This window comes from Rhea americana, unplaced genomic scaffold, assembly GCF_003343005.1.
Source record: "Rhea americana isolate MKP2758 unplaced genomic scaffold, rheAme1 scaffold_26, whole genome shotgun sequence".
Lineage (NCBI taxonomy): Eukaryota > Metazoa > Chordata > Aves > Rheiformes > Rheidae > Rhea > Rhea americana.
In genome coordinates, this window is record NW_028186379.1 from 1,174,087 (window position 1) to 1,188,926 (window position 14,840).

The window sequence follows — 14,840 nt, forward strand, 5'->3', positions numbered from 1 at the left end:
TAGGTGTAAGGGCTTGTAGAATAAGTGAGAAATTTGAGGTGATGTTTGGATTAACTAACATCTGCTCTGTAAATCCTCCCTCCCCCAAAAAAATCTGTTCCTGCAAAGCTTTAAAAATATATTTGTGTAAAATTGTAATCCCTTTCAGAATTTGTAAGCCAAGTACTGAGCCATCATAGTACAATGGATTAAAACATGGGCAAAAGTGAAGCTGATTATCATTTTCGTTGTTCTGATATGGAGGAAAGAAGGAGTTAAATTAATTTAAAAAGCAAAAAGAAAACAAGTTATTAATATATTTGCTTATTTTAATAATTAACATAGTTGTGTGATGCTTTAAAAAGACTGATTTTAATGAAGTGAGATTTTTTTATATAGGCAGTCTTACAAGATCTAGCACATTTTATTAATCTCCTATCACAGAGGTGACAGAATTGGAAAAACAGCATAGACTGTATTTTTTGCAAAGACATAATTTGAATATGCAGATGGACACTAAAATTGATAACTGAGAAAAGAAATAACTAGCTAGTGTATTATTTGAAAATAATAATTGAAGAGTTACTCACTAGAACAGGTGACTGCGGTGTTTATGCATTATCACTAGGAAAATATAAACATAAAAATTGGGATAATCATCCRTGTTGAATCTTGATCAGATATATTTCAAGACTGAAAGAAGTTTCTGGAAATTATTGACAGGAAAGACTGTTCATTTTATTATCTCCTTGTGTTCAGATGGCAAATGTTTAATATTAAAATTACTAGTGTTTMGTAATGACTGATTAATGTAGTATTTTCTTCAGATGATATTATAAATATGTTTTTTAAGTCCCTAAAACTTGTTTATTGTTTTAACATTTGGTGTTATTGAGAAGATTCTGAAATGTCCATGACTACTKTGGAAGAATAGCAACCAAAAGGCTTTGGTCATTAACAAAGAGAAATTAGTAARAATTTGAATTAACATGCAGCTGTATGTGATGTATAGTTATTTATAGGCTGTATGGATACAACCTATAACTTATTTTATTAGTTTTTCTATTAAATAACTTAAACGTAGTTTGGCTTCATAAACACAACTTGGCAACTTAAGGAGAGCAACGTAGTGTAGAATTACACAGCTAAAGAGACTTTTAGAAGAGCAAGTGGAACACTAACTGTGACTGAAAACTCATTTGTGTACAATTTTCTATGCTTTAATTAGTGTCTAAGCATGCAATTTAGCATATTTTTCAAAAGGATAATGGAGGTGGTTCCTGTTAGCAGTTGCATACTGATTGATTCTCCCTGTTCATTAGCATGCATAACGCTTTGAGGATGTATTCTTCTTGTGCTTTATAAAATATCTTAATAGTTGCTTCATTTGAACAAGCAGGAGTTTTCATCAGCTTATAGTACTTCAGTTCTAAAATGTAAAGCTAAAGCAATATATCCCTATTTATCTGTCTGATCRAATAATTTTATCAGAAAACTTATTCCTTCAAAATGTTTTTTTAATAATTAAGTGCGAGAGTCCCTGCTSTATTCACCACTGTTTATGTAGTGCTGTTAACTTGTATGGCTCGTAATATAAACATCAGACTTGTTCACGTACATGTATTGGACTTACAGGCATGGCGGCAGTGCGGGGGAGGAGGGCTTCTTGCTCCTATGAGGATAGTTAGGTCTTTTAATTTTAACTATTCACTGAGTTTAGCTGTTTCAGAGCGGCCATTTAGTCAAGACAAAGGATTCCGAAGAAGACATTAAGCTCTAAATTCACCTAAGAACGTCTRTAGCCAAGGCTGCTCTTAACTGAAGTGTTCCCAAGCATTTGGGCAGCTAGAAGTATCTTTTTTGTGTGGGGATAATGGGAGGGTAGTTTTTACCTGCTTTCAGGGGCGAGCCAAGTAACACCTCCAGCAGCAGCTCACCAGCTGATTTTTATCTTTCTGCCCGTGTTTGCTGAATGACAATCGGGTGAATTCAGCGCTTCCTACCATCTGTGAAATCCTTGCCATGGTTACATGAAGAGCTCTTCGCTTTGCCAACAAGCAGGGGCCTGTTGGCRGCCTTTCGGCAAGGGCTGTGAGGTTCCTTCGCCTGTAACTGCCCTGTGATGGTGCTGCCCTGGTCTGACGCTAAGGATGAGCTTGAGAATGACAAGCCTGAAGAAGACCAAGCTACTGAGACGGAGAAGCAATTCTAACTTTTCTAGTAAAGGAGGAGTTATAGATTACTGATTTAGTCCCTAACGTACTAGGTAGGCTTGCATCTCTTGTGATGCTCGATTTATCATGACAGATACAGGGAGAAATTGCCTACTACTTGTAGGCATGACAAATGAATTTACTATTAGCGCTGGGACCAGCTTGTGCTGCTCCTACTGTAGAGGGCTACCCTTAAATATCAAGTTGTGTTTCTGTTTAGGAGAGCTCAAAGCAATAATATGTGATACAACAGCACCAGATCTTAGGCTACGGGTCCTCTGTCATGATCCTAAAAAAACAGTTTGTAAGAAAAAGTTCTTATAAAACTGAAATACTGTTTATTCATTTGTAATTAACTTTGTTTATTCTTTAATGATGTATTCTAAGACTAGTGGGTGAATGCTAATATTTTAATGTAAAAACCAAAGCTTTGTGTTTTGTCTCTTTTTTCCTAGTTATTTGGATGGAAATCAGTTTACCCTTGTTCCGAAAGAGCTTTCTAACTACAAGCATTTAACACTTATGTAAGTAGTATCAGAGAAACAAGCATTTAACAATTATATAAGCAGAATCAGAGAAACATTCTCTACTAGAATGATTTAAAAAAAAATGCTTTTCCATTTGTCTTTTTTTTAGTTACAAGAAAAAAATCATGAACTATAACAGACCTTTTAGAAAATATAGTACCCAAGCACAATTTATAATTGGGGCTATTTTATTCCACTGAACATATCCAACACATACATACTGAGTCACACTTTATGAGCAGAGGTATTTCATTCTGGTGATCACATCGCAAAGTAAATATGCAGAAAGTACAGTTAACCTAAAAAGTGATGTAAGATCTTACAAAATAAGTATTAAGAGTGCATAATGCAGTATCTTGTCACAAAAATCTAAAGGCACTAAAACGATTTCAGTTCTAAAATAAAGATTCTGTTGTGTACTTCAATTAATAGCACATATTGCTGTTGTAACACTTTAATATAACCCCTTTGGTGTGACCCACAATTTATTATAGTTTAATGACCAAAGAAGAGAGCTTGTCTTGAACTTCTCACTCCCAGCTCTGCTGCTGACTCACTATGTGATTTGAGGCAAATCGCTGCTCTATAATTTATTATCTCTACTTCATAAATTAATCTAATATGATTTCCGTACCTTGTAAGAGTGCAGCGAGACAAACAGGAAGACTGTTAGAGGAAATGGTTGTAGTTCTTTGGCTGTTGCTAGCACTATAAACCCTTACACCAGTGAGGATGAACCACATAATGTTCTGAAAGCACTTTGTGGTTTAGTTATAATGAAAATAAAAAGTGGAGGCAGGTAGCAAAGCAGCTTACATGTTTTTGACTGGGCTTAGAGCTTTACTGCAGAAAATAAAAAAAAGTTCAAAATTTGCGAACAAGACCTTGATTTTCTTTATCTATCTCATGCTAGAAAAAAGAAACCTCATCATCAAATTTAGAAAACGGAGATTTCCCAGGCTTTTCCCATTTAGAAATAGTAAATAGTATAGGTGCTGTAGGAGACCTTTGTGGATTTGTGCAGGGGAGTTAGGCAAGATCTAACTTGCAGCAGAGAACTGCATACTTTGTAACCTCAGTACAAGGAATATGCATGTACATTGGCCCATGTACAATAGCAGTACCTGAGGAGATATTTCTCTGGAGCTGAGGATAATTACAGTCATAATTACAAGGCCTCTAATAGAGATCTGCCAGAGTGATTTAGGTACTCCTCATCTGTTTTTCACAAACATAGCCCGAAACTAGCTAACTTTGCCTCCTAATCGGGAAATACACATTATTTGACAAACAGCTGTAATGCAGTAAACCATAGTTTATAATAGGTTTATATGTAGTTTTAAATAAAATACAAAAAGTATGAGTATTATCTGTGTCTGTCTATCAGATTTGTGAGGACACATTACTCTTCTGTATGTAGTTTTGAATATTCCCCAGCTGCAAAAATTTGGAAAAACAAAACACAAAGGGACTGARCATAGGTCTTCTGTGGTCAAGCAAAGAATTATGTACAAGTCTCTCAAGCTCCAGACTAATGTGGAGCATCCTTTGTCTTCCTTCTTCTTTCCATTATGGATAGAGTTCATGCTGTTTTATTTCACTAATATGTATGTTATTATAAGACAATAGTATTACATTTTTTCATGAAATTTCAGTAARAGAGAGATGTATACTGCATAGCTATTCAGTAATATTTGAAGTTAAAATATGAAGTTCCTCTCAAAAAGGAATATTTCATCATGATGATATTTTATCACAGAATACAGTAAACAACAGTGAAATAGGCAGCATTAATTAATTAAAACTAAAACACAGTAAGAGAAAAAAGAGCAAACATAATTTACATAAATACAGCTTCTTCAAACCTTCTTTGAAGCTGCCAGTGCACCACTCTAGCGTCTATCATCCTTACCCTTAAGTTTTTATTCATTAAAATATTGAACAGCAGGAAAGATGTTAGCACTTTCTCTATAAATCTTAGATAGTATTCTTTATAATAATAGCTCTGGGCTTTGATGTCTTCAGCTTGTAAGTGTTTAGTAGAGTATTAGATAGTAGTTACTCAGGTGTCATTAGGGACATGACTAGAATGATTTCCACTTTAAAACATCACTTTAATTTCTACACTTGGGTTCATATAGGATTGCATTATTAACGCAGTAGCATGATGGACACTGCTGTTGTATAAGAATGCATTGCACTGCTTTTTTCATCCGTGTTAAAATGAAAATGCTTTTCATTGATCAAGCTAAACACTTGCTGAGCTTGTATATGGCATGTGAAAATGAAAATGTGTGCCGCTCTTAATGTTGATACCAATGATGATACTACTTCTACTAATAAAAATAATGTGCCATGTCAGTTTAACATACCGTGTTTCAGGAGTGGGGCAGTTGTTTTAAGGTCTGAATTTCTGAATTTATTTTTTATAGAGATTTAAGTAACAACAGAATCAGCACTCTTTCTAATCAGAGCTTCAGCAACATGACTCAGCTGCTCACCTTGTAAGTTTAAACATGTAACAGTAACTGTTTGAAAGCATTCCAGTGTTTTTTGTCGTGGAAAGAAAAGGCATTTAGTTGGTATTAAAGCTTGCTTGTTTTGGAGGCTGTAAAATAACTTGTTTCCTAACTGGCTATGTGTGCAAAAGCTGTATTTAATCATGATGTTCTGCATTCTAGTTATTGAATGGCTGATTTGCTTGCTTACAGTATTTTGTGTATTTTCAGAATTCTTAGTTACAACCGCCTGAGGTGCATCCCTGCACGGACTTTTGATGGCTTGAAATCACTTAGGTTGCTGTAAGTATTACCTAACTATGACTATTTTACAGAATTTTTGTGTACAGCAGATAGCAAACCCATAGGAAATTGCTAGATTTTTGAGAAGTGATAATTATGTAGCCTTAAAAGTCTAAGTGGTTTCATTTTGGGAAAGTATGCAATCAGTATGCTGCACAGAATGTTACATGACCCTGGACGACGTGTCGGCACAAAGACATGCACTTTTTTTTTCTTCTGTTTTTTAATCATGATTGTATTTTTTGTGCACTATGTTTTTGGTTATTATATTCGTACAAGTCTAACAAAAATGTCCTGTGTAACAGCACAGTGTAAATAAGGGATTTTTGCAGCAGAATTCTGAACGCTTTTATCCCAACAGGAAATTTCTTACTTGGTAGTTTCATTTAATACAGGAGCTTTTCCAAACCAATTGGATCACGATGAACTATTGAAAGCCAATAAAATAACTTTTTTGATTCCAAGAAAACTTTCCATTTTGCCGCTAGGAAAAACATGGTTGAGGAGGGGTGGGGAGCAGGATGAGAGAGCAGCAGAAAGGGACAAAGGAAAATAAGGAACAGGCAGATCCAGTTTACAGCTTCAGTAGAACATAAAAAAAATAATAATAATCTTACAAAAATCCTTCCTCAATAGTTTCTAGTTGCATATGTAATCTTTATTCAGGTCAGTCTTAACTATTTAATAGCTTAGTTGGATTAAATGTTTCAAGCATGACTATATTTTAGTGTGTTCTTGTAACTTCAGGCAGTTGTTATGTGTTTATTTCTTATTTTAAATAAATACGAGTAACATCAACTCTTAAGTGTAAATGTATATATTAGATATATGTGTGAATGAAAAGGAGAGACATTTTTGTGTAGGTTTGCCACAGAGCCAGCACTATTGCTCGTATTAAGGCATAATAAGGACTTAAATTTTTCATTTTATTTATCAAATTAGGGCAAAACCTTAATATTTAGTATCATGAATAGTCAATGGCTGTATTTTACAGTATTCCATGAAAGAYAGAAAGCACATGAACATAATTAATGGGAATTTGAGGGGACTGAATGGTGAGAAGTTCACAAACAATTATTCTGACTCTTCTGCCRTCCCTAAATCCAGCCAATCAGAGTAAAACAAAACAAAACAAAAAAAAGGTAGAAAAGAGGAAACAAACTGAAAATTGTTTACATTTTCAAAAAAATGTAAAAAGCTGGAAAATGTTTACAGAAGCTGAAATTTGCTATATTTAACTGCTGATTTTGTGTGTTTCTAATTGCTATTAAAATAAACAAAATCCCATATTCCAGGATGGCATAAATGTCCTTTATTTTCTTTTTAAGGTCCTTGCATGGCAATGATATTTCTGTTGTTCCTGAAGGAGCTTTTAATGATCTTTCAGCATTATCACACCTGTGAGTATTCAGATGATGACTTTTCTCCCCCCACCACCACTTCAGTCATGTTTAGCAAATTTCATTTAGTTCCGCAAAGGCAACTGCTGTGGAGCAAGCCCAGGCGCCAGCGGAGGCTGGGYGCTGGCTGGCGAGCCAGGGGGCAGCAAACGGGACCCGGGTGGGCCAGGTGGGCTCCTGGCAGTGAAGGCTACCTGCCCTCTGGCCTTAATTAGCATGAGAACAGCCAGCTGATGGAGGGAAACCATCTGCTCTGGAGGCCACAGCTGGGATGCGTGTCCAGTAGAAGACAGATGTGCATGAACCAGCAGAGGGGCCAGCAGGGCGCACAGGCGGGTCTGGCTGCGACGTTTGCTCTGCTTTGGGCAGGCTGTCGGTTAGATTTGCGTTAAGTCCCTTGAATCTGATACCAAAGTATCATTTGAAGCAATTTTTTATTCTGCTTTCAGTTTTCAATGGGAAGTGAGATTAGAGCAATGGGCCCCTTTTAGTTTATGCATAGATACTAAATCTTTGCTTGCAGTTGAGGAGTGGGTTGACTTACTGCCTTTAGGTACACCTGATTTTTATGTTTTTCAACAGCTGCAGTTGTTAAAAGAAATTATCTGCTTGTAGTTCAGTTTTATCTTTGGATATTTATATTCTGTGTGTCATTTCTCAGAAATTTGACGATGCTGATGAAGCTTTAAGTCATTGTTATATTATAATTCGTTCAGATGCTACTATCAAATTAGCTCGTCTGTGTGAAATATCAGTCAAACTTGCATAGAAGATTTGAAGGACAGGGCTGGAAGCTCTATAAAAGGAAAAAAAATAATCTCATGTATATGCAAAGTAAAATACTGAATGGATGTTGTAAAATAATAATATTTTGATCCTCTCAGTTTCTGTTTTTACTTTCTTGAATTTGAGGTGTCAGCTGTAAGCAACTTGTCATATGCTTTTGAGAGCATTTTAAAAATGCRTGCTACCAGAGGAGACTATACTCTCCTTTCAAATACACGTTTTTTCCTATTGTTCATGTATCTTTTTTTATTGCCAAGCAAGTAATCCTTGCTAACATTCTGATTTTAGCAGGGCAATTATGTTATCCTAGTTCAGCCAGACATTCTGTCTTGCAAATATGGACTAGAAAAATTGTAGTTATTTCTCTTTCCATAGGAAGTCCCATAACACCAGGTTTGATTTTTGTTACTGCTAAGTTAAGCCTGACTGAACAAGTATGTATCATTTCTTGCGTTTAGCTGGAAGTCTGTAGCAATAATCAAAGAGAGAGCTTGCTGCTCAGCGTGGCAGAGAAGTGTTTTTGTAGCTGCAGTTTCTACTGCCTTTGCTTGCCAAGAGTTTTCTTGTATCTCTAGAAGAGCCATTGATCTGAAATTAGGTGCAAAGCAATCTGAAGGGACAAAAACAAACACACAYGCACACAAAATATCAAGAAAAAGAGATAGTTCTAATGGTGCCTTTTTACAGTTTGTGCACATGGCAAGATTATCTGTTGAAAGTTCTATGATCATTGTATTTCTTAAAATGTTTATAGAGTAATATAGCACTTATATTCTCCATATAACTACACTGTGCATCATTATTCTCTGAGTTGTAGGAACATCTATAATTTCTAGGGGAAAAAGAAGACATCTTAAAAACTCTCTACGGAAATTAATTCTAAAAATCTCTAGCTAAATTATTTTTAAATATAAATCAATCAAATTTATTTTAAAAAGTGGATTTGTTTTCATAATTGGACAGTGCTGATATAGCTACCACCAATTTAGGTTAACGTAATTTYGTTTACTTATTTAGCAGCATCCTTTCACAGAATTGTTGAACATGGCTTTGAGTTCAGTGGGAGAGCTCCAAAGAGGAAAAAAWTAGAATTTGGAATCTTGGAGCAAATGGTTTGTAGCAACCTGCTAGCCATGAACTGAAAAATAAAAATATCTGCATGGAAGTCTGTGGGATTGCCTTGGCCACTTGCTAACTTACTTTCCCAATATCAGTTTTATTCTACAGATGCAGCTGAACTTGGCCATTGCATACCAAAGGTGACCCAGAGCTCATTAGTATTAACTCTCCAAGGCTCACAGTAATGCAGCTGAAAATAGCTAGGATTCTGACTGCGTTTACTTTTGAATTTCACACCTTGTCTTGTTCTAAAACCCAAACCCAGACACATTCATGAATTTAGGTTCCATGTAGGGAATGATTTATGGTTTGAAAGGTTTTTTGCCTATCTCAGTTTTATGGGTTTTGTTTTTAACAGCAAGAATTTAAAACATTGTTCTGTTTTTGTTTGTCTGTTTTCCTTAGGGCTATTGGAGCAAATCCTCTTTATTGTGATTGTAACATGCAGTGGCTTTCTGACTGGGTAAAATCAGAATACAAGGAACCTGGTATTGCACGTTGTGCTGGTCCTGGAGAAATGGCAGATAAACTTCTCCTCACAACTCCCTCAAAAAAATTTACTTGCCAAGGTACTGGATTTTTTTTTGTTTGKTTGCTTTTTTTCTTTGAAGTGTCTATCTTAAATCTTTACAGATGAATAGTTGAGCTGTGAAATAAGAAAGTCCTGTGTGGTTTCGATACTTTTATTACAGCATCTTCACTCTGCTTTGTCATAATTCCTTCTCATACTTTAGGATATAGCAATTGGTTCCATTCAGGAACTGTATTTATTTTAAGGACTTCGATACCTATTTCTTTTCAAAGAGTAGGTGGAGAAAAAAGTGTCTTCCAGTTCGCAGTATTCTCAGTGCATAGATGAAATGTGTGTGCCTATGTTAGATCGTTACATTGTACTGTCTTAGTCCAGGGCTAAAAGCTAAACATCTACACTTCTCTTAGTCCAAGAATGTGCTTTCATTTCGGACTGTTTACAGTAAAAACTGTAAATACATCCATGATTTTTCAGGTCTGCAGTCCTTGCAGTCTGCATTACCTCAGTGGTTTGTAGCTGCATCAGTATGTCCAGAATGCTGTTTCCTTCGATGTTTCAGAAGAAAGTATTAAAAAATGCAAAGCAGGTGAAGGATGTGAATACCTCTATAGATGTCTCATTTAAGAATGCTGTTACGTAGAGAGGTTGCTCATAGTTTGAAACAGGAGTATTTATCTCCTTGTCAGTACTAATATTGTTGGCACAACTATCACTATGCATATCATGGTGTATTTAATTCTCAGGCCCTTTTTTTTGAATCTTACTATATTTTTATTAGAAAAGTGTCTTTTGACTCATATGTGAAAGAGGGCTTGATACATACATATACATATATATGCATATATTTGCTGTTTAATCTTTTTCCCTGGTTTTGCCTTCTTAAATATTTTTAAAAACACAGAAAACTTCTGCTCTAGCCTCATTTTTCAGACTCGTGGATTTGGAAACATTGAAATCTCAATTAAAAAAAAATAATCACATGTGCTTGTACATGTATGCCTCTTACTAAACCTGTATTTGTTTCTGAGGTATTAGATAGATACAATCTTAGGTTTTGTAGAAGTAACTTATAGTCACAGACTGYGTAATTTTCAAGCTATTTTGACTGATTCATCTGTTAATGTGTCTCCACAGGTGAGCTTAACCCCTTTCTAAATTCTTTCTTTACAAAGTGATGCAAGTCTGCCATTATCAGTTCTCATCGCACCYTGTTTTTAGTTAGCATGTTCCTTCTGAGTCTTCTCTTCTTAGGTTTTCTGTCAAAATATTTTCAGTAGCGAAAACCACTGGGAATCCAACGCATTCATTATGTGTGATGCTAATTAGTTGTCTTTCCCTCCAAATTCTTGTTGTAATTTTACAATTATAGACCTCTGAGGTCGTATCAGTGTTCATTACATTTGGCACTTATCTGTTTGCAAAAGTCACCTAGTTTACTTTTAGATAGGAGATGTTTTTGGCCAATACGGTCATTTTATTTACAAGCGTCTCGTTCTTGCAGATTCACTTTTCCTACCCATTGTTATAGGGTATGAGTGGAAGAAGATTTCCAGAGACATGAARGACCTGTTTAGTTATTTTCCAGTTCTTATCAGTTTAAAAAACTATGTCACGTCACCCCTTCCTGCAGTCATTTTTAACGTTACCGTCAGACAATCCAGATAGCGTATCTTACTTCCTCTTGCCCTTCGGAAAATATCCTTTTATATTTAATTTATATTATTATGCAGGGTAAGAACTGTATTTGTTTCACTTCCAAGAGTGGAGATCTGGTATTATGGATACCTTTGAGTGAAAATAATTTTCCTGCCACTGTCCTTCTGTGAAGATGCTCATAATTACAGATTGCCACTCACCAGCTTTTCAGTGACATGATGGCCCTGTAAGACATTATGTCTCTGTTACTCAAAGATAAGTAATTTTACCTTCTGCTTAAAAATGAACTACTAAATAGGAATTAGGAAGATGCTATATTCCTACTAGAACCAAGATTTTAAACTATGTGTGAGGGGATTATTTTTGGATCTGTACAGTCCGTTGATGATATGCTATTGTGTATATAGTTACCGGAAAAGAATAATGTGTAATTCCCTCTTACTAGTATCTCTGGATTGAATTCAAAGTGAAACATGCTTGAATTTGACTTACATAATGAATAGTTCCATGTGAAAATGAGGATTTTAAAATGAAGTCTCACCTCCGTTGCAGAGAATCACTGGAAGCATATGAATTTAAGCCATAGAAATCATCCCTTAGTATTTTCTTCCTTCAGTTGTTTTCTAGGTTTGTGGGTTTTTTCCTTTCATATGTGGCCTCTAACAGACTCTTACTCTTTTACTTTCACCCCTTTACAAACCATGCCCTGCTTCTAGAGATCCCAGGGCCTTGTGGTTTTCTGATACCAGGTAAGGCTGTGGGTGGATCCGGAGTGGATGCTCTGGTTGAGAACAGACCTTCTGACCTTCCCTTTGTGCACCTCCAGCTGACTTCTTCCCCGAGACACGCATGCTTACTGTTCGTTTTCCCCTTCTTGGATGAATTTACAGCTGATTCTTTGTTATTCGTTGCTAAGAATAATTATATGAACAGTTTTGTTATTCTAAAAGCCTGATTTCTAGAGTTGGAGATTAACCATCTGCAATGATTGCTGCCACTGCGTTGTACTATAATCAGTGATTTCAGTAGCAGCTCTGTATATGTATATGCTCTTATACATATACAGCCAGTGTAGATWCTGGTTTTGAGGTCATATCATCGATATTGTGGGAGTTCCTGGCTCATAACAAGTCAGAGTTTAAAGTTTTTCTTGTAATGGGTTTCTTTGGGAGCTAGTCTTAAGAGGTTCATATTATTCTTTTTTTCTTTAGAAACAGTAGATATTAGTGTACTAGGTTTACGCTTGTGAGTGTATATGTATTTGTAAATAAAAATGCATTTTTTTACTGTTTACAAAATAATAGAGTTTTTTTATTTTAATGGTAGAATTTTTTTATTTAGGGTTTATTTAAGGATGTATAAGCCTATGATGTGAAAAAATAAATAATAAATTTTGAACATGATTTTTTTCATATGCAGGTCTCCTAATGCTTGCATGCAGAAATAGGGAAGCAACAATATAGTACAAGCAAGAATAAGTTCCCGAACTGGTTTTCCTTTAGAGATTAGTAAAAATATCTGAAGCATTTCTCTGTTTCAGTACTGTAGCTGAAAAACAATGAATCGAAATATTGAAAATATTAATATAATAACTTCATATATATTTTGAAATAACATGAAATGAATGCAAATAAACACAAAATCAGATGTAGTGTTGTTTAATGCCTTTTTAGTACTTTCTTCCCCTATTTTCTAGCTCARTTTTAGAAGTGAAATGCAGATTGCTAATCCATTTAGGAAAATAACCTTAGTTATTCCATTTGTTTCTTTAAATACATGTAAAATCATTAATATTTTGGAAACAATTGAGTCAAGAAAGCATAGTGCTCCAGGCTACAGCACAGTGTTGTAATTTAAGATTTTTTTTAAAGTATRCTCTCTCTTGCTCCATATTTGCTTCCCAGAACCTCTTGACATAGTCTAGCAGTAATAAGCAATAGTCTAGAGTACACAGTCAGGATTTTCCARATGTTAATTCTATGGTATTTGTTTCAACTTGCCTACCTCTGTTGTTTGCTACTGCTACAGGAACTTTAATTAGGTATAGATTTCCCCTTCAAAATAAAGTAATGAAGTACAAGAATAGTCAATGATCCATATAGATTGTGACTTTGGCAATAAGCATCTTATCACAGATTGCTCTGTTTATCTCTTTACAATTGCTTGCAAGCTGTGACWCAGAAGGATATCAGCAACTGCAGATCAAAAGAAAAATCTGGCAACATTGCTACTGTATACCTATTTAGGTTTAAAAAAAATGTATGAAACAGCATATCTCAAGAAAAATGAGTCCTGTAAGCTTGAAAAACTTTGCTTGGCTCATTTTGGAGAAAAAGTGTTAGGGAGTGATTAGGCAGTTTCACTAGGAAGCCTGAGGAGTTTGCTTTTCTGTCAAGGTACTGAAGAAGTTGCTGGTTGTTCCTTAAAATTAACAAGTAGTGGTACTAGGTACTTAAAATTTATAAGTAATGGCGTGTTTTCATACACGAAAGCTRAAAGCAAGCCAGAGAGGATAATGTCATCAGGCAACGTGGCAGGAGATGGTACAGAATGTACGTTCAGTTTCTTAATAGGTGATTGTCTTTGCAGTGCTTTTTTTTTTTTTCTCACAGTAGTGAATTTTTGTCTTTCACAGAGATCTATAAAAATTAATTATTATTTAAGAGCGGGTGATTTGTATTTTTTTTAAGGAATAGCAAGCGATTTCTTCAGTCATTTGACAAAAAAAGAAACCCTAACAAGTGACGATTCTTGAGAATTCACCCGATAAAAGCTGCCTTTAAATTGTAAAATATCAGAAAATAAATAAATAGATATTTATTAAATTTTTATGCACTGGGAGTAAGGTTTATGTAGGCCRAAGCTGGCAGCAGCTTGTCCTGTGAAGCTTCAGGTTGTGCCAGTGTTCTTCTCTAAATCCTGCTGTTACAGTCGCTCGGACAAAGGCGTGAGCGAACTCTCCTTGCCGCTAACGTGAGCAACGCGAGCGCAGGCGCGCCGGGCAGCCCTCGCTTACGCGCTGGTGCGTGGCATCACTTTGAGGATTCTCTTTGCTTGTTAAAGGTGATAATTAAAACCAAAAACCAAACCTAAGTTTTACTTGGTCATGTCAAAAGAATTAAGGGCAGTCCAGCATTCATTTCTTACAACAAATGCCACAATAACTAAAGAATAAATACATTTTACAATTCAGACAATATGGCAGATGCATCCTGTCAAGTGTAAATTAGCAGCTGTTTGTTTCTGACTATCAAATTTGTATTTTTAAGGGCCTGTGGATGTTAATATTCTTGCCAAGTGTAACCCTTGCTTATCAAATCCATGTAAAAATGATGGAACCTGCAACAATGATCCAGTTGACTTTTACAGATGTACTTGCCCKTACGGTTTCAAGGTAGGAACTGAATGAGGAGGAAAAAAGCTTACTGAAGTGTGAGCTTTTGCTTCTTAACAACCCTTGTAAGACATTTTATTTGGCTCACTTCCATTAGTGCCTACATTTTCATAATTGAYGATGTTGTTCTGTGCATAGGGTCAAGACTGTGATATTCCCATTCATGCCTGCATTAGTAACCCTTGCCTCCATGGTGGAACTTGTCATTTAAAAGAAGGAGAAAAAGATGGTTTCTGGTAGGTTGTTTTTATTTGTAATAACAGAAGAGGAAACTGWTGAGTGTTATGTGTTTGAATACCTTGAGTGTTAATCTTTGGATTCCAGAGGCTTATAAGACTCCAGGTTTGCTGGTAAGCGTGCCATCACGGCAGCCTTGCAGTGCTCCTGAAGTTTTCAGGAAATGTCACCGTCCTTGGAAAGCCTCTACAGCTTT

At 35.6% G+C, this 14,840-nt stretch overlaps 1 protein-coding gene across 4 annotated transcripts in view; it reads left to right on the top strand.

The window, feature by feature from the left end:
- SLIT2 (slit guidance ligand 2) overlaps positions 1–14,840 on the top strand; it is a 250,429-nt gene that overhangs the window by 201,331 nt on the left and 34,258 nt on the right. For 3 of the 4 annotated variants that reach the window (XM_085307492.1, XM_085307489.1, XM_085307491.1), the window contains 7 exons: positions 2,648–2,716; positions 5,152–5,223; positions 5,449–5,520; positions 6,849–6,920; positions 9,231–9,394; positions 14,283–14,407; positions 14,546–14,643. In XM_085307492.1, the coding sequence (XP_085163618.1) occupies positions 2,648–2,716; positions 5,152–5,223; positions 5,449–5,520; positions 6,849–6,920; positions 9,231–9,394; positions 14,283–14,407; positions 14,546–14,643 (672 nt within the window). The remainder of the gene's footprint in view (positions 1–2,647; positions 2,717–5,151; positions 5,224–5,448; positions 5,521–6,848; positions 6,921–9,230; positions 9,395–14,282; positions 14,408–14,545; positions 14,644–14,840) is intronic. The other variant, XM_085307490.1, reaches the window with a different exon arrangement.